The sequence below is a fragment of the Crotalus tigris genome, unplaced genomic scaffold (assembly GCF_016545835.1).
Source record: "Crotalus tigris isolate CLP2741 ecotype Arizona unplaced genomic scaffold, ASM1654583v1 scf7180000024427.8105951120:4207309, whole genome shotgun sequence".
NCBI classification, from domain to species: Eukaryota; Metazoa; Chordata; class Lepidosauria; order Squamata; family Viperidae; genus Crotalus; species Crotalus tigris.
Window position 1 is genome coordinate 833,092 of NW_024100595.1, and position 20,512 is coordinate 853,603.

The 20,512-nt window shown below is 36.4% G+C and overlaps 1 protein-coding gene across 3 annotated transcripts in view; it reads right to left on the reverse strand.

The window, feature by feature from the left end:
- The window catches only part of LOC120302297 (serine protease inhibitor Kazal-type 5-like), a 32,435-nt gene extending 13,781 nt beyond the window's left edge, over nt 1-18,654 (reverse strand). The window contains exons 1-8 of one of the 3 annotated variants that reach the window (XM_039330465.1): nt 18,540-18,654; nt 16,750-16,775; nt 16,227-16,357; nt 14,689-14,752; nt 6,770-6,900; nt 6,618-6,678; nt 4,770-4,903; nt 3,725-3,833 (exon numbers count right to left, since the gene is read on the reverse strand). In XM_039330465.1, the coding sequence (XP_039186399.1) occupies nt 3,725-3,833; nt 4,770-4,903; nt 6,618-6,678; nt 6,770-6,900; nt 14,689-14,752; nt 16,227-16,357; nt 16,750-16,775; nt 18,540-18,591 (708 nt within the window). In that variant the 5' untranslated portion in view covers nt 18,592-18,654. Of the gene's footprint in view, nt 1-3,724; nt 3,834-4,769; nt 4,907-6,617; nt 6,679-6,769; nt 6,901-14,688; nt 14,753-16,226; nt 16,358-16,749; nt 16,776-18,539 lie in introns of all 3 variants that reach the window. The other 2 variants (XM_039330464.1, XM_039330467.1) reach the window with 2 other exon arrangements.
- Nucleotides 18,655-20,512: the final 1,858 nt, after the last annotated feature.

A 20,512-nucleotide genomic window follows, 5' to 3' on the forward strand; every position in this document is an offset into this window, starting at 1 on the left:
AATTCAGATCAGAGGAAAAAAAGTATTTTATTATCTAACACATGTGGCATAAACTGCAGAAATGGCTAGGACAACAATGATGAACTTATAACATATGTGTCAAAGGTGAGATGCCAGTGTTCACCCAGCACCTGACAACTACTAATCTCGAAAGCACCACTCTTCCTCCCATGATTTTAGGAGGCTACAGAGAACACAAAAGAATGGGGTGTGCTCTTGCATAGCATTCAGAACCTCCAAAAAGTGCACACAAAGAGGGCGTGCTTTTGTGCAATTTTTGGAGGCCTCAGAGGCTGCAGAAGAACATTAACTAAAGCCACTTCAAGAACAAAGGCCTTGAGTGATCCAGAACTGGCTCAGGTAGGCCACAGAGATCTGTCAACAGGAAAAAAAAATCACCTGAAGGTAAGTAGTGAGCGGCAGATCCTGGGAAGGGGGGAATCACACACATGATTGGATTGTATTTTTAAAAAAATAAATGAATATGTAAAGAATTGTTTCTCTTTGTTGAGCAGGGAGGTGGGTGAGAGTACAACATGTAGCTGTGGGTGCCACTTTAAACAGCTTCAAAAAGAAATGGCTCCTGTTCGTGTAGTCTGTGATCAAAATTTTTTAGTCTTGATGCCTATCTATTACCTTCAGCTTGCTCGTGATTGCTAGTTGCTGAGACAGATGAGAAAGAGATTATTGTTTACTCATACTCTGCTAATTGCTTTTTGCACGTGGTTAATCCCTAAGGGAAAAATGTGCAAGATATAAAATATGCAATTATTTTGTACCACCAGAACTGCCAGTAGAAACAAGAATTACAAGACAAAGTTAAATTCTTCATCCTTCTTTTTAAAAGAGGGCCCAATATTTGATTAATAGTGCTGTTTGATAGAACTCTGATCTGGTAATTTTCCAATCTGTAAGGTTAGAAGCTGAAATGGACAATACTGTTGATCAAGTGGAGATTTAAGATACATAATGCATTTAAATATAATCAGATTTCCACAACTAATCCCTTATTTGGTTTTCGACCTTCCTCTGGAAAGAATAGGTGAGATGCACAAATTTGCCCTTGGATACCACTTAGAAGATTTCCACTGGATTCTTACTGAGCTTCTAATCATGATTATGTTAATTCAGTTTCCTGAACTCGGTAGGATTGTTTCACTAGCAAGTATGCATATGGATGTCACCCATAAAGTTAGATTTTATCAACTAATGAATGTAACAATGGATTCACATTGATCAAGGCTAGCTAATATAACTACAAACATTGCTCCAAAGAGTTATCATAAATAATACATTTGTTTTAACATTGTCATCTTCTTTCAGTAATGAAGATCCTAATCAATATACTAGTATCATCAAGTTGCTCTCAGCCTGAGGGAAAAATAGTTTGTGTCAAAACTCGTTATAATAGGAATGACATACAAACACAGGATGCTGAGAGCTATTATTTGAGAGTCCATCAGCCAACATCTCATTATACCTCTTTGCAAACATCTTAAAGTAAATAGCAGGGTTCCCTGCCTCTATTGCTTACTATCAGCACAGCAAAAAGCAAAATTGAACAACTTCCAAGTATTAAACTTAGTAATATGTGAGATGTGTTTGATAAATAACTAGCAACATTCAGCACAGAATTCACAAAAATCTTCTCTTACTGCCTGCTGATCATCTTCATTTCACAGAACCCTTTTCCCATAAACTGAATAGAATTTGTAAATCAAATACTTCCTTTTAAAAACTATATTTATTGCAGCTATCTCAAGATGACAATGACAGGAGTTGAAAAACCAATTTGTAGTCAAAATACTTCAGATCTCAGAAGTTGAATTTAAAGTTAATAGACAAAGAAACAAAAAGAAACAAAGAAATAAAAATCTAAATTGCTACCATAAACGTCTAAGACCAAAACAGACAAGAACCTTCTCCAAACATCTTGATTGTTGCAATACGTTTCCAGTAAAATTACATTATTTATATCATTGCAGGATGATATCAAAATGCCTCTGAAGTTACTTGCCCTCCTTTGCCCCCCATGGATGCCCAGGATTATCTCTGTACTTTGACAAATAAATTTAAAAACACTACTATGAAAGTAACTAAATTCAAACTCATTTTTAGATTTTACAACATTGGAGCTAGGATCCATAGATGGAGAGAACTTAATTTTTCCTCCCAAAGAGCTGCTATTACCAGTTTTTCCCACTTGATGGTTATCAGCTATGTGGCATTGGCTGAGGATTCTGGAAATTTTAATTCCAACATCTTGGGAAGCTGCCCTGTTGGTGAAGTTGGACTAAAATTCATTATGCTACTCCAACATAATTAAGAACTAGAAATGAGCAACAGTTATTATGCCTGGATTTGTATGTCTTTTGACAGGATTTCATGTTCAGACAAATTCTTTGGTCATGATTTTGACACATTGACTTCGTATATTGTTGGGAATTGCCAGCACTTCTGCTTAATACAGTACTAGGAAGATAAATTTCTAGTATTACTGCTACCTGTTCTCATTCAATTTGATGAAACAGAATTTGTTGTAGAATGTCTTTGAAAAGAGAATGTTGGTAAAATTCTAGTATGAATTCTGTTCTTTCGCTTTTCTTTGCAATGTCTCAGATTCCCCATCTTTCAATTATGTGTCAAAAGAAGTCAATATAAGAGAAATGTCCCTCTGCCGTGATCCCATTGGGGTTTTTCAACAATGACTCTACTCCAGAGAGACCTGCCCTTGGAATATTTGCTGGAGAACTATTTCTTCCCTTAGACACATTTAAAGCCATCGACCACCTTATTTCTCAGCGCATCTGTTGAGTGGGGGGGGGGAAATGGAATGCCTTTTTTATTCTATTCTAGTAATAGCATTTCATGCTTCCTGTCCTCCAGCTTTCTGCAATCTTCAGAATGATCTTGCCTATAAGCTATTTATGCATGTTGCATATGTATATTGTTCTCAAATTATGCTTTAAAATAGTTTGGGTCCAAAAATTTCCACTTTCTGAAATGCAAATGGTGCTGATTACCTTTCTTCAGCTCCAAGACAACTATTCATTTCCCTCTGAAAAGACTTCATTCTAAATAATCCTCTCAAACGTGAACTTTGCTCAAAACAAGAGCCACCACAGAAAATATGGCTTTTCTGGAAGTTGTTGAATGTGAATTTCCACTGTGCCAGCAAGACTCACACAGAATAGGAAGTGTCCATTGGTCTATTTTCAGATATAGCTATATTTTTTAAAAAAATAAATAAAACTATATCTTTCTTACATACCATCTAATTTCTCTTCCCATGAGGTGTGTCTCCACCATAATATTATATATATGAGGTGTGTCTCCACCATAACATTATATTTGCATTCCTTAAAACTGAATTTTCTTTGTTATGATACCTACCCAGCAATTTACATAATGTATACAAAGTTTGGTTGGTCTTCTAAAATAATTTGAATATTACTGCCTTCCAGTAATCCTGAACTGCCAATCCTGAACTGCTGCAAAAGACCATTTTTGAGATGATGCTCCTGTTTTTCCTTTGAAAATATGGAATCTTCTTAATCTGAAAAGGCTTTTGAGGCTATGATTCTTATGATATAATAGTTGAGCTGCCTCTGGCACAAATGCTACAAACAAACAAATCACTTGCAACAAAATGAGAAAAAGAATCTGTTTTCATTAATTGACGAGATAATGGCCAGGTAGGAGCCCGAGTAATATTCCCCCTCACCTCATTTAGGTTTTCTTGCTTATGAGTAGCTCCATTCTGATTTGAATATGGACTTGGTTGTCCTTTTACACTTCCACCAATAAGCTTTCCTTGTCTTGCTTCTTTTTTGCTAGAAGACACACAGCAGAGAAGAACATGAGGAACATGAATTGGTTTTCATGGTCTGAATTCTGGTTAGAACTCAAACATTCAGTAGAAGAACAGGTTAAAAACACACCAAAGCAATATACGAAGATGGAAACAAAAAGAAAGACAAGGCCACACCAATGCCCAAGAGATGAAGTAAACAAATGCTAATGAAAAAACAATTGGGAAATTTACATGTAACTTAATTATAAGTTATTTTTCAGGATTGTGGCTTGGCTTGCTGAAGCAGTTTGACAGAACTAAGAATGAGCTAAATGGAACAAATCTAGGTTTTTTAAAAAATATTGTGTGTTCCTGTCTTAGCTGAGAATGTGACTGGATGACTTCAGTCAAGCCAAAATATCTCAATGTAATCTATCTCAAGCATTTGTTATGTTGGGTAAGAAGAGGCAGAGAAAACTTAATCTCTATGTTCTTTGTCTTGTGGAATGGTTAGAGTTCAGATTCAGTAAGTAAGATGAATTTCAGGATCACAGTAAGAAGGCTCTGCCAAGTTATCCAGCTTGAACAGCCCATTAAAAATCATTAGTTCTTTGCAAAAATTATTATGATTGCACACCTCTTCAGTACTCTTTCCCCAGAATACCACATATACTGATTAATAGGATTGCTTTGGAAAAGACTCTAGGAATGTCATGGTCTGAATTCTATTACCTGGCCAAAATGGATCACTTCAGGCAGAGGTTTTTGTAAGCAATAAATGGACTTTGAAGGTAATGAATGATTCTTGTCCATCCTGGGATTATATGTGCCTGGAATGCAGCTTCTAATCATCTTCCTCTCTCTTTCTGTCTGGATAAAAAGGCTGAGGTCTAAAGACTATATAAACCTGACTATATCATTTTTTGATGTACCCTTCTTCTATGTACAAACGTCATTCTTTAGTTAAAGCACTTACAATTGCTGTGCACACATGATGCACTTGTTGCTATAAGTCTGGCCAGAATCATCACGTACTGGATCATTCTCACGTGTGCAGGTGAGTTCACCATTGGGCCCCAGCTGTGACCGATATTCATAGCAATTATCAATCTTCTAGAGGGAAAGAATATAAATTGATTTGTACTGATTCTTAGAAACTATTATGCAAATGCCTCATCGATATACATTATCCTAGTACTGTATATCATAAGGTCAGCATGTCACCAGTCACTGAGAACCTTCCTTGGGGTCATTAAAAGTATATGTGTGGTGTTGTCTTGATATTGAGTCCAATTATCATTCTTTCGCAAGGGTATTCAAAGTGTGCAATTGATCCAGTTAATAAAATTTATTTCAGCAAGCTTGAAATGCAATCAATTTTCCCTAATCATAGCAGCAATTACTAGGTTGACAATATCATGAGGATAATTTAGAGAATGCACGTCTCTACTTCAATTGCTTCAATTGCGGATGAAAATATAAGTGTTGCAAAATAAATGCAATAAAAATGAATAAGGCGTACAATATGATCTTCATGCGCTGTGACAGATCATTACAGTATATACTTGTTGCTTTAGATAGAAGATGGAAATGAAAATACAGTATAAATGTCATATGTGTTTTCATGTTGAATTATAACTGATGTTATAAATTATCAGACAAAGATGCAGATTTTAAAATGGTACTGAACTTATTTAACCTAATCTTCCCTGTTAAACCCACATAGTACCTACTGTCAAGGAGAAGGATAATTCAGTCTGTACACAATTTAATGAATGAGGATTTTTTATACCTTAAACAGAATAATATAAGAAGTATACTGTGTGAATGCTAATATGCTATATATGCCTTCCGGTTGTTAGATTAAGACAATAGAATGTTAGTTTGCAAGGCAGTCACTCAATCAGGGATCCTAGCCTTTAGAGAAGATGTTTGGAGTAAACTGGGCTTTGATTGCACCTTAGTGTATTGGTCAAAATGTTCCCAGTCCCAAACTAACCGATGAAGGAATGCTAGCTACAGAAGCTATCTCAAATAGAGTAATATGAATTATGTGACAGTCTACCATGGAAAGTATAGAGTTATCCTAAGAGAAATTTTTTTAAAAAGGCTCTGGGTGAGGAAAAATGAATACATAAAAATAATTGCTGCTTAAAATGGAAAGAAAACATATGTTTAGGAAAAGATAGTTACAAATAATATAATTAAAGAGAACAAGGAATTTCACATTATAATAGGCAGTGGAAATTCAAAGGCATTTTGATGAAAGTAAAAGGGAAACTAAAGAAGCAGCCTCCAACAGAATTAAGAATGAAAGAGATGAAATGAATTGGTACCGAAGTATTTTAGAGATTGAAATGGGAATGAGATTGATATTTCAAAGAATTTAATTAAAATGAATGCTATATTTGCAAAATTTGGGAAGTGAAATGGGCTTTTGTGCAGGGCAGGAGAAGCTCAGATCAGATGTTTGCTGCACAACGTGAAATAAAAATGCAAAGATAAAAAGTATAATGGAGAAGTATAATGATTGGTATGGGTGTAAACTAGTTTTAGTTATGTTTCCTTTCATTTTCGGTTTTATTTCTGTGGTTTACTATTTCTTATTCCTTTCCTGCACTCTTTTCTCCTGAAGTGGAATAGTCTAATTCATATATGGTACAGTGTAATCAAAATCTTTGAGTGTGTGCAGGACACAGCAAACACTTGATGATGTTTAGCATGCTAGAATATGATGTGTGATTTTTCTTCGTCTTGGTCATCGTAAGCAAGAAATGCAGAATGGTAATGGTGATAGAGAAACCTGGATAAAATTTCATCTCACCTCATTGTTTCCATTTTGTGGCTGTCTCTGTTCAAGAGAATTCATCTTACCTCCATTTTTGCTGCACAAAAAAGTATAAAACATTTTTTAAAACTTTTCAGCAGACAGTAATCTAATGTAGTTGAAAACCAATCACATTCTCATCTACTCACAACTGCTGTAGGCACATCATGCACTTATTGTTGTGTTTTTTGCCTGAATTATCACGAACTGGATTATGTTCTCTGGTGCAGGAAAACCCCCCTTTAATGAAGTAGGGCCAATATTCACGGCAACTTTCATCCTATGGTGGAGAAAAAACAAAGCTTTCTGCTTTTTGTAGTCTCAGTTGAAGGTATTATTTACTACAAGTCACCAACTTTGTAGTAACTGAGTAGAGGAAAGCTGATTGCACTAAGGAACAATGCAGGATAACAACACACATAATTATATTCTCTTACAAAGTGCCCTGAACTGCTGATTTTTTTTTATTGAAAATTTATAAGATTTTACAATACAAAAACAAAACAATTTTCCCCATCCCTCCCCAACCCTCCCCTTCCCTCCCCCGACTATCCCAGAGCTGGATATAGGCTTAATTAGAGTTTCTTCAAAAAATCTTTAAAAAAGTATAAAATATAAATAAATCTAGATACATTACTTAAACAAATTACTAAATAATTAACAACAATGTATATATATAAAAAAAGAAAAACATAAATACCAGAAAAGAAGAGAAAAAAATACATAAAAAATATGAAAAGAAAATTAACTTTTCAATATAAGTTGTAAAACTATAAACAAATCTAAAAACATTACTTAAACAAGTTATAAAATAATTAAAGGTAATATATATATAAAAAAAGAGAAATAGAAGAGAAGAAAGAAGAAAATTAAAAAAAAAAGTTTGGCTTTTCAAGAAAATTGGCTTTTCAATATAAATTATTAAAAAGCTAAATAATATTTTTTAATATCCATCTTGTGTTGTATAAAATCTATCCATTTCCTCCATACCACAACATACTTCTCTTGAGATTGATCCTTCAGGAAAGCCGAAATCTTTGCCATTTCCGCCAGATAAGAAACTTTAAAAAGCCACTCTTGCAAGGTAGGCAGAGATTCCTTCTTCCAACATTGTGCTACTAACAACCTTGCAGCTGTGATTAAATTTAACATCAATGTGATATCTTTAGTATCACAATCTGTAACAATACCTAATAAAAACAATTGTGGGGTAAATTTTACCCTCCTTCTAAAAATTCTTTGAATATTCCACCATCTGAACTGCTGATTTTAAGATTAGGATTAAATATATGCTATCCTTTCCTATACAAGTCAATAGAACCTATTGTTAAAAAAATCCATATATGTATACACAAACATAGACACACACACACACACACACACAGAGAGAGAGAGAGAGAGAGAGAGAGAGAGAGAGAGAGAGAGAGAGAGAGAGATGTCTGTGTGTGTATAAAATGCATTTATTTTTACTTTATAAAGGCAATTTTAATATAGAAGCAGGACTAATTCCCTGTTTTCCTTACTTGTATCAGCTAGAAAGCCAGACTCATCCTTATGGCATTTTGTGTGAACAATTGTGCTATGAAAGCCAGCTATGATCCTAATGAATGAGGTCAGATTAATTAGAATGAATCCAAGTTGTGCTGTGTAGAAACAAAGGAACTGAAAAAGAAAAGCTCATCAATGAAGCACTTTGCTGTCTAAATAAGAAAAGGCAGGGCCAAGATAAACAAGAGACAATTAGAAACTTGCTTGTGTATGGCTCCACATCTTGACCTAACTGGAACAATCAAAACTTATTCATTGCTCCATTGCCTATTAATGGAGTGCCAACAAACTGCTTGGAATTTCCTAAATAGGCAAGTGCAGCTCTGGCTCTGCCCAGGCAAGTATACACAGCACAATCCTGTGTGTGTGTGTATGTGTTTGTGTGTGTGTGTTCAGAATCTTAAGGGCCACTGAATTCAGTGAGACTGACTTCTAGTCACTATACTAGTATATCATCCAATTTCAGTTTGAAAACAAAATCACAAGAAAAAGCAAAACAAACTCCAAGAGTGATGATTGAAGTATATAATTATAGACTCAATGCATTTAAGCCCCAAATGACACCCCCCCCCCAAAAAAAGATCATACTATATAATGATTATTTTAAAATAATTCCTTTAAGGTGAAGCTTCAGGAAGGGCAGCCCTTCTGGGAAACAAATCTCTCATTGGTGGACATCCATGCTGGGGCTATTGAGAAGCATATCCCTTCTTTTGGGTTAACAATATATGGTCATGCCCAAAGATTCCTGATCATCTAGATCTTGTTCAGCTTTGCTTCTAACATGGGTTAGGGACCAAGACAATTCCGATGGGTTGTTTACTGGGTTGTTTACGCTTGGAACTGAAAAGAAGTGTTTGAACTGTTTCAGTGGCATTTGATCTCACTGTTCAAAGTATGCTTTTGAACAGTATAAACCTTAGATATGTGGTTTTGAATATGTATGCCATAAAGGCCATGTTTCATGAAGTAATACAGGAGTTTTCCATCCATCCATGTGATCTTATCCTATGCTGCGTTCCATGCCAATACTGTCTATCTAATTCATGAATATCTTCAGTCACTGAAGTATGAGACATAAGGCTTACCCGCACTTAATATTTCAACTGCTTTGTCCTGTGCTCATGGTGACCTGATGCTAAGCTGATTTAATAAAATCTGTCTGGACTGAGGTGCTGTGGCAGCAGTCTTCAGGTGATTCACTCTTTGACAGCCTTGCGAACTAGTCCAGACAAGAAGCACAGTCAGGAATGCTAGCTCTACCTTTATTTTTAGGTTACATTAACAGAAACTTACAAGCTTGAAAGTACATCTTTCTCCCCTCACTTTTACAGTCTAAGAAACTAGGGAGGGTTCCTTCTGAGATGGTTGCAAGTCTTCATTCCTTCTACAGGACTCAGTTGCCACTTGTCCAATCTTTGTCTAGCCGGCAGCATTTCCAGCTGTCTCCTACATACCATCACAGTCTGGACTGCAGACTATTGTGTTCTTCCACTGGACAAGTCCTCTATACTACAGGGGTCTCACACACACTCTATTACACAAAACTATACGATGAGATATATAGATTTTACAAGCTTTTACCCAAGGCTCCAAACTCCTCCTAGGTTACTTGAAAATTATTTGAAAGCTGAGGGTGAATGCTTTTTATTACAGGGGACTGGTAAATCAGTTAAATTGTGAAATTACAGTATTTGGAAAATAATAATAACAATAATAAAGCTAATAGAAAAAGAGGAAACTCCGCGGGGAAAAACAGTAATAAAAAAGAAGTTCCTCCTGGGTTTCAAACCAGCAATGTTTGGTTACAAGGCAATTTTTTAAAAAAGATTGTATTATCAATAGGTTAAAAGAGAGTTTGAAAGTATTAGAGTTTAAGCATTGGCTCATTTGCAAAGGTGGTCCTTCCTCTGCCAAGTAGCTGAAGAACCGCAGAAATTAGAATGCACCAAAATAAAAGCACTCTGGATGAAACGGATATGAGCATTTAAGCTGATGTTGAGAGGACAAGCATACTTTTGAACTGGAACAGGAAAATGTGCACAGAGATTTCTTTAAGGACAGATCTGCACTTTCTGCTTGCCCCATAATCACTAAGGACTGCTCACCACGACCAGAGTGCAGAAATGTGGCATCATCTTCCTTCCATTCCCAGACTATGGCAAAAGCACTCCAAGCCCATGTTTCCAGCTTTGATTGATAACTACTGTTCCCTGACCCAAGCCCTCTTGAGACTTTCAAAGAGGATGGTCTTCAGTACTTAATTCTGCTTTGGTTGTTCTGATCAGTTCTAATTAACTGCAGAACCTGGCATGTCCCTTTCTCCAGAGACTGGACACAGGCATTAGAAGGGACTTTCTAGTCCAGTATTTTTCAACCCATGGTACTCGTACCACAGGCAGGTGGCACGCGTATGACAGGTTAAAAAACACTGTAAAAAAAGTATTAAAAAAATGTAAAAGTGAAGTGGCGGGATAAGCTAAAGCAGCGGCAGTGCCGCACATGCCTAAGGGAAAGTCAGCTGGACTGCGGTGTTCCTGGGGCTTTGCTGAGTGCCCAGGATCGGCATGTAGCTCCAGCTGATTGGTGTTTCCAGGAGCAGAGTGCAGCCTTGGGGAGGAGGCATCAGCTAGAGCTGCACTGAAGAGAAAAGGAAGGGGGGAGAGGAGAGGAGAGGGTATAAAAGGAGGAGGTTTTGGTGGGAAAGGGAGAGAAAAAAAGACGACGGGGAAAGAGAAGGGGATGGAGAAAGAGAGATGGAGAAGCACACAGCCTTGGGAAGAGGAATCAGCTGGAGTTGCACCGAAGAGAAAAGGAGGGGGGGGAGAGAGGAGAGGATATAAAAGGAGGAGGTTTTGGTGGGAAAGGGAAAGAAAAAAAAGATGACAGAGAAAGAGAGATGAAGAAGAGGAGAGGCTTCTTTGAAACAAGCAGAGGGAGACAAGGGAATAGAACAGTGCAAAGATTAATGTCAGAGAAACAGGCACAAGTTTCCCATTAAAAGTGTGGTAAGTGGGTGTACAGATAGTCCTCAACCTACAACCACAATTGAGCCCAAGATTTATGTTGCTAAGTGAGAAATTTGTTAAGTGAGTTTTGTCCCGTTTTACGAGTTTTCTTGCCACATTTGTTAAGTGAATCTTGTTTCTCCATTGACTTTGCTTGTCAGAAGGTTGCAAAAGGGGATCACATGACCCTGAAACATTGCGACCATCATAAGTATGAATCATTAGCCAAGCATCCGAATGTAAATCACATGACCCTGGGGATGCTGCAACGGTCATAAGTGTGAAAAATGGTCATAAGTCACTTTTTTCAGTGCCATTGTAACAGTCACTAAGCGAACTGTTGTAAGTCGAGGACTACCTGCACTTTATCACTTTTTTCCTCTTTTTTCGGTCATCAAGTTTTTGACACCTTGCTAGGCGACTGGTGGTACTCGAATATTGCCATATCCTAAAAGTGGTACAATCGGTGAAGACATTGAAAAGTCCTGCTATAGTGAATAAATTGACACCCTCTTCCCTGTGGCAGCCCTTCAAGTATTGCAAAAATGCTATCATGCTTCCCGTCAATCTTATCTTCATTAAGCTAAACATATCTAATTTCTTTAGCTTTCTTCATAGGATTTAGTCTCCAGACTGCTTATCATCTTTGTTGCTCTTCTCTGCACTCTTTGTAGAGCTTTGGCATTTTTTATTTTGTGTATTGTGGTGACCAGAATACCAAATGAAGCCTCATAGTGTGGTATAGAGCAGTATTATGACTTCCCTTGATCTTGATACTACCTCTCTGTTGATGCAACCTAGGACTGCGTTGGCTTTTTGGCAGCTGCAGCACACTGCTGATTCACACAGTTAGTATTTCACTTATGACCAGTCACTTAATGACTATGCAAAGTTATAATGGACTCTCCCCAAAACTACTCACCTTTATGGCCAGTTGCAGCATTCCACAGTTATGTGATCATGATTTACAACATTTTTTGCCAGTTTCTGGCAAAAATGACCATAGAAACACATTGATTTATTTAATGGCTATGGTGTTTGCTTAATGACCATGGTGTGTACTTAACAACCACCTCAAAAAAAAGTCATCAAATTGGATCCAGTCATGTGGGTGCTTCAACCTACAACCATCATAACTTATAATGGAAATTCTAGGCTCCATTAGGGCCATAGGTCAAGAACTACCTATAACTTAAGTGGTGGCCCATCAGGACACCTAATCCATCTCAGATGCACTAATGTTAAGTCAGGTTCTGCCTGTCCTGCACCTATGCATCTGTTTTTTCCTTCCTGACTGTAGGGCCTTACTTTTCTTGCCACTGAACTGTATCCTGCTGGGTAGAGCTCAGTAGTTCAAGTCAAATCCTTATGAATCTTGAAATAACAATAATTAATAATAATAATAATAATAATAATAATAAAGTTGGAAGGGACCTTGGAGGTCATCTAGTCCAACCCCTGCTCAGGCAGGAAACCCTATACCATTTCAGACAAATGGCTGTCCAGTCTCTTCTTAAAAACTTCTTAAAAACTCTTCTTAAAAACTTATCTATCAAAGTAATTAGCAATTCCCCCTGGCTTGGTATCATTTGCAAATTTGATGAGTGCCCCTTTAATCCCCTCGTCTAAAGAGCCCTGGTGGTACAGTGGTTGGAATGAAGTAATGCAGGCTATTTCTACTGACTCCCAGCTCACTGGCTCAAGGTTCATTCAGCCTTCCATCCCACCAAGGTTGATAAAATGGGGGCCCATATTGTTGGGGGCAATATGCTGACCCTGTAAACCGCTTAGAGAGGGCTGTAAAGCACAGTGAAGTAGTATATAAGTCTAAGTGCTATTGCTATTGCTAAATCATTTATGAAGAGGTTGAAAAACACTGAAGTATTGAAATATCCTACTGTATGCTTCCCTCATTTCAGACTAATCCATCTGGTAGTTTTACAATCTATCCCACATTTATCTTAGCAAGAAGTAGGTTATGGTATATTTTTTCAAATGTTGAGCAGCCATTTCATCCTGGATTGCTAGGCTGCTATGTTCTCTGCTTGATGCTATTTTATAAAATAATTTTGCAATCGTCGGAACACTATCTTCACACTTTGGTCACCTTTTGGGTGAATTATTGCAATGTGTGCTACATGGGGATGCCCTTGAAGAACATCCAGAAGCTTCAGTTGGTCAGGCAATTATGGATGTGTCTCATTATGCCTATATGACATCTTTGTTCTGCAAGCTGCACTGGCTTCAAGTTTGCTTCCAGGTGCAATTTACCTATAAAGACCTACATGACATGGGGAACCACCTATCTTCCATGTTTTCTACTTTGCTCATTACATCAGGCTGAAGGAACCTGCTCTGGGTCCCATCTATTATCTAGCACAGGAGTGTCAAACTGACAATGTCACGTGATGTGTCGTGGCGTATCACGACTTTTTTTCCATTGCTGGCAATGGGGTGGGTGCAGTTTTGGCATGACGCATCCTACCTGCGGGCCAGCATTTGACACCCTGATCTAGCAGAACCTTTTTTCATAAAAGGTTGCTCACTCTTTGACTCTGCTCACCTTTTGGAAAGCCTTGAAAGCTGGCTTTTTTCTCAGGCATAGAATCCGGGAGAGAGAGGGCCCGTGCTATTGATGGATGGTGTGTTCAGAAGCCACCATGCATTAATTGGTCAGGATTTTTTTTAAAAAAAAAGATATGCATTGTATTTATATTGTGTTCTAATTCATGTTAGCTACCCTGAGTCTCATTAGTGAAAGAGGGGGGTGTATAGATAATAATATTTTTTTTAAAAAAAGCTATGCTTTAGTATCAAAGGAGATAAATATAGGAAAGGAGCTGAAGACATCCATGTGTTGCAAATATCAGGGAAAGCAAAGAATGGCATAGGGCTGCAAAAGGAAAAAACAACCCCTAAGGTAGAAGGCAGGCCTGGGTACATTAGAAATCAGCCACCAAGGCTTAACTTTGCTGCAAGGAAATAAAGGGCAAGGGGAACCACCAACCCACTCTTCTAGTGTCCATGGTCCTGAATGAGCCCCAACCCTGCCCCATAGCCAACCCTGTATTGGATCTGTATTGGCATTTCTGAAATTGGCTTTAAAATAGCTGGGTGAAGCATGGGAGAAAAGCAGCTTAGATTGCAGGATACAATTGCCCTTAGCATGAGTTCTGCCCTCCATAAATGATCATCAACCACTTCTGCTGATAAGGTAAGAAGTCCAGACTGATTGTAGCTGAATAAATAAAATAATTTATATTCTGGATAAGAAGGATACACTATTAGTTAAGGAAATGGCCAATCTATTGTTGTTTTACACTTTTCACTCTAAATAACAGAGTTCGCTATAAGGGTGGAATATAATTCAAGTTTCAGAGAAGTCCAAGCCTTTCATTTCAACAGCAAAACCCCCAGAGTTTATGTTAAGTTTTTGGTTCAGAATAGTATGCACAAGATTTAGCATATTTTGTACTTTAGTAACAATCAGCATTTATCAAGTCCCTTCATACCACTCCAGAAGAAGAATCTGTAGGCCAGCTACTTCCATTACTGCCAGCTATTCCTCTTTTTCTCCTGTAAAAGAAGACAATAAAGAGATGGGGGGATGTGTGTGTGGAGAGACTGCTATCTCCCTGTAAGGCAGTATGTTAGACCAACTATTGGCAGGGATCAGAACTGTGGTCAAAATTCATAAGGTCATTATCCCTTTATTTTATAAAATTAACTTTATAAACTGCAGTATTTAATCCCCATTTTTTTTTTTATTTCCGAAAGAGTTTTTTCTTATGGAATGCCCAGTTTCACAATGACAAAAAGGGAGAATGAAAATGTACTATAAATATATGGAAAGGAAAAAAAAAAGATATTAACATAGGTAATGATGAATGTTTTGGATTTTGCTTATATAAAGTTTCTCCTTCGCTGAAGTCTTTCTCATATAATCAAGTGTAGTCCTACCACCATATTAGAATACCATCAATAACTTACAATCTCATAATTATCTGTTATAATTTTCTATATTCTATAGAAAAATTTGTTGTGATTATATCCCATTTCACAATGGGAAGCCTGAGATATTATCATTAGTAATGAAGTCTAATTTTGAAATCAGATTGATTTCAAAACTATATCAGAAATGTTAAATTATCTTTAAAGTTGAAAGTGCTGACAATTATGTTTCACGGAATAAACATTGTAATATTCAATAACCGTACAGCAATAGATGTGTCTATAACATGTTGCATTTTCTCTTTAGACTGAGGTGGAAAGTAATTTATCCAAGATCTTATTCAAATGTATGGATTGTACACTTTCTTGCTGAGTGATGTAAGAAATTTGAGGGATATTAACTCATGATTTGGTCATCTGGTTTTTTATTTCCTTTTTAAATAATTTTGTAACATATATAAATAGATGTATGGGTAAATGTTGTCATGTGAAAGATATGAATATTATTTTAAATTGTGATAGCTGACCTTTTTTAGAATTTTGGTTGTATTGGGCATGGAGAATAGTCTAGAGAATTACACTAAAAGAGACCAAAAGCATTATTACTTTGGATATTAAAGTCTGGATTCAATAATTGTGTAAGTTATTAGTTTTTGAAGAAGCTATTTTTTCTATTAAATAAGATAGAGCAAATATCCCTTTGTCATATATTTCATAATATTTTACAAGAACAGGCAGTTTTTATATGTAATTTAATAACTGGGACTAATTTAAATCTACTGAAACTACTAGCTTCTTCTCAATTACTGTCTATGCTCTTATTTACCCAATCCGTATGAATAAGGAAAGATAAACCTGACACCTTTTTAGTATAAAGCTTGATGAGTTAAGATAACAGCAGGACTTTAAACTGATCTCTCTGTTCTAAGCTTATACGGTATGCTATTTTGTCTGCTGTAGCAAAGGTTTTCTGCCAAATCAATGAAACTAAGAATATAGTTTTGCAGTAGGAGGAGAAGGTGCAGAGAAAATATTCAGTATAGCTGCTTTTATCATTGCATCAGCATCTGTGAAGCAATCATTTATTTCAAATACTTACAAGAGTTCTCGGCACATAACACACTTATTGGTGTGGGTCTTGCCATCAGGGCCAATAACAGGGTCAATGTCTCTGTTGCAGTATAAATTCCCATTTATGAATAATTCTTGGAATTGCCAGCACATGCCCTCCTACAGAAATAAAAGAGGGTTGCATGAAGTTTTCCTGAAATATTAATTTAGAAGTTAATTGGGTTGCATTAGGAAAAGCTAGGGACTATCCCTCTAGGGCATGCTAGTTTTTCTTGTAATTCTACACCAAGTTACACCAATATGCCCTGGTACACAGTGTCATAGATGTTATTTTATGCTCACCTTGACCGTTGGTTAATATTACCTGCAGTAATATTGGACATGGCTTTGAGGTTTTCTCAGCTCTGCTTGGATGTGGTAAATTGAACGTGGAATGAAAAATATGATTTGAGCACCTCTGGCCTTAATATGCTGTATGTAAAGGCACTGTGAAAATAACCCTGAAGAAACACTTGAAAGGATAAGAAAAGAATAGATAAATCTGAACTAACCTGATATTTAACTTGACTGGTTACATCTGCAATGAAAATAGAGGCACAGGTTTATTTATCTTTTTTTGCAGTTTCATAGAAATGACTAAATTTTATTTAATATTGTAATAGGATAAGCAGTTAAATCTGATATTCTCCAGTCCGGTTCTTGTTGAGCTTTGTTGCATATGAGATAAATAGAGATAGCCTTAGACATCTTCAGGATTAAATCCAGACTTCAGAAATAGTCTTGCCTGCCTCAGACTGGTCTAAGAGGTAGTCCATTCCAAATTTTTCTGGCTGATTGCATAAAGCAAAAAGAACAATTGCATTACCTCTACTATTTCTAGTAATAGTCGCTCCAAGGTTTCCCAAGCTAGAAGATGACTTTAATCTAAATTTGGAAAAATTGTCTTAAACGCCTGACTGTATTACCATTCGTTATTTGATTATGGTAACTCTTAGTTTAAATAATTTCTGTAGCATTCTTAAACCTCTGAATAACATTTACAAAGAGCTTGATTGAAAACTGGTTCCACTTTCCCCCTCCTTTAGCTCTCCGGTCAGTTGCATGCATGACCCTATCAGTATCCAGGATGAGCTATCTTCAAATATTACTATCCATCTAAAAGATTGTGATTGGGGGTGACAAGTGGTTGACTGAAAAGAAATTTTCAGCTGAGAACATGCTAGTCCATCAGAAGTCATGATCAAATGTAATTACTTTCTGGCTGGTTGTTATTAGAGGAGAAGGCTTTAATTCCACATATTCCCAAGATAGAGATAGGCTTCCACAGACAGCCATTGACCCAAGTGAAATTTGTCTATGTATAGTACTAGGAAAGACCATGAGAATGGACCACTGATTCAGAATCTAAATTGTTTGAATCTGAACCATAGTCTAGGTAAGTAAGCCCCCAGAGAGAGAAACCTTCATTTTCAAACATAAGCAAATCCTGTTGTCTAGAAAACCAACCTAAAACCTTGGGATAATAATATGTCCACTGAACTTTCCAATATTACACCTGACATCCTGCTATTTACATCCCTTACTGCAAAGACAAAGACATAAGCTGATAATACTTCAAAATGAGGTGTCAGTGACAGGCATTAGGTTTAAAACAAAAAAAAAATCCCATATCTGAAAAAGACTTCTAGACCAGACTAATTTAATGCTGGATTTATCAGTTTTTCTGAAACTGAAAATCCACATGTCTAGGCAGAAAAAAATAACAACTTCACCTGTCTTAATTATAGTAGCGCTTTTTATAATATACTATACATGACTAAGTATCCTAAATTCAGCAGAATGCCCCAATTTCCTTCCTATTCTCTGTACATTCTGTTAAAAATAAATTGCATTTCATATTCCATCTATGCACTGATATGAAACTCAAAGTCTTTTATTTTTTCCTTACCTAGCACCAACAAAAAATTACACCACAACAGTTGTGGCTCAGTTTTTACCACAACAGTTGTGCTCTAATGCAAGTGTCATTCTTTGCTGGAAATATAGTGTGTGAAATAAATAAATAATAAACTATAATAAACCATCTTTTTCTTTTGCAAAAAAATAAATAATATTGATAAAGAATAAAAAGACCATTTATCCCTAACATAAATAATCATGCCCCAAAAGTTGATATAGTATGAGTAGAGTCAAACCAAATGTTTTTTTCAGCCCCTTTTGCAATAATTTGATATTGTATCTTTGTAGTACAGATGACACTGAACTCAGTCCACATGGAAAAACATAATACTCAATACATTTATCACACTGATCTGTACTGGCTACAAAAAATGAAACTTACCTTCAAATTGGATGAAAAGTGCCAGGATAAAAAAGAAACCTATTGCCTTCATGGTTAGGATAATAGAAGCTCAAGATACTTTGATTCTGTGTGTACATTCATCACAAGAGTTCTCAAAGAACTCAAAGAAGAACTCCTAATTGTGTAAATACATATAGGAAGCAAGTTTCTCCACCCACCTGTTGACATAAAGTTCAAAACAGCCTTAATTAATTGTGCAAACCAGTCAGATGAGAGTTGATTTTAATTTTAATAAGTCTTTCAACAGAACATCCATCAGGATGCAACAGGGCTAGGAAGCACACCCCGGATTTTGCCAAAGCATTTGCTAATAAGTTGTCTCATTTTTCATCTTTGACAGATAGTGCTAGTGTAGAATATTCACCTGAGGTATGCTCAAATCAAAGATGTTTTTGTCAAATTATAATAATATAATTGAAGAGAGACAGGGAATATGTACAATAGTAATAAATAATAGCTTCAGAAGGCTGCATTTCAGTACCAAAGGGTCTTACAATTTAACTAATAAATCTAATACAAGAAGATCAATCAATCAGAATACAGCTGGAAGGGACCTTGGAGGTCTTGTAACCCAACCCCCTGCTCGAGCAGGAGACCCTATACCATTTCAGATAGATAGTTGTCCAGTCTTTTCTTTAAAAACTCCAGTGATGAAGCATGTACAACTTCTGAAGGCAAGCCATTCCACTGGTTAATTGTCCTAATTGTCAGGAAATTTCTCCTTAATTCCAGGTTGCTTCTCTCCTTGATTAATTTCCATCCATTGTTTCTTGTTTTGCCTTCTGGTGCTTTGGAAAATAAGTTGACCCCCTCTTCTTTGGGCAACTTCTCAAATACTGGCATACTGCTATCTTGTCACCCCTAGTTCTTCTTTTCTCTAGACTGGCCATACTCAATTCTTGCAACCGTTCTTCATATGTTTTTGTGTCCAGGCCCTTAATCATCTTAATTGCTCTTCTTTACACTTTTTCCAAAGTTTCAACATCTTTTTTGTAATGTGGTAACCAAAAGCAGATGCAGTATTCCAGGTGTGATCTTACTAAGGATTTATACTTCACATGATTTTGATTCTATGCCTCTGTTTATATAACAAAGGATTGTATTAGCTTTTTTGGCGGCTGCAGCACACTGCTGGCTCATGTTTAAGTGATCGTCCACTAGGACTCCAAGGTCCCTCTCAATGAAATCTTTAAATAGATTTCTGATAAATCCCTGATAAGGAATTGATCTCTCATCTAGAAACTTTTCAGTTTTGTAAAGTTACTGGTGAAAATCATGAAAGAACATCAAGCAACTAGACTCTGCAGAAATTCCTGCCTCCCCTCTTCCCCAAAAGAAAGCAATTTAGGAGCTGACCAACCAATGACAGGACTCCGTATGCAACTGAGATAATCCATTTTGTGCAGTAATCAGTCTTTTCTATTCTGCCTCTAAAATGTGTGTATATAAATGGATTGATGGACGGACTGACAGACTGACTGACTGGTTGACTGAAACTGCTTTTGCTCATGCTCAAGCTAGAGATTTGTGATCATTTGGACCTGAAGTGGGAAAGGGAGTGTGGACAACTTCATTTCATCAGTGATTCCTTTAAAAGCCACACCTTTTCTTGAGTTTGCCTAGTAGCTGTACACTTGCATTATTATGGAATCACATAGTTAGCAATTAGAGTAGCTTTACTTCTGCTCTAACTATCTGACTCAGACATAAGAACACGTGTCCTGTTACAACTAATAATAAAATAACATTAAAATACATTTGTTTTTAACCTTATACACAACTTGTTTAAATAAACCTTTCAATTTTGATTGTCTTGTTTTGTATAAAAAACACCAATTAACATAACATCAATTAAATAAAATTGTGCATCTGTTCCACAGAATTATAAAAAAGGAGTTGAAATTAGAAAAAATCTACCACATACAAATTCTGTAGTAGGAGATACAACAAAT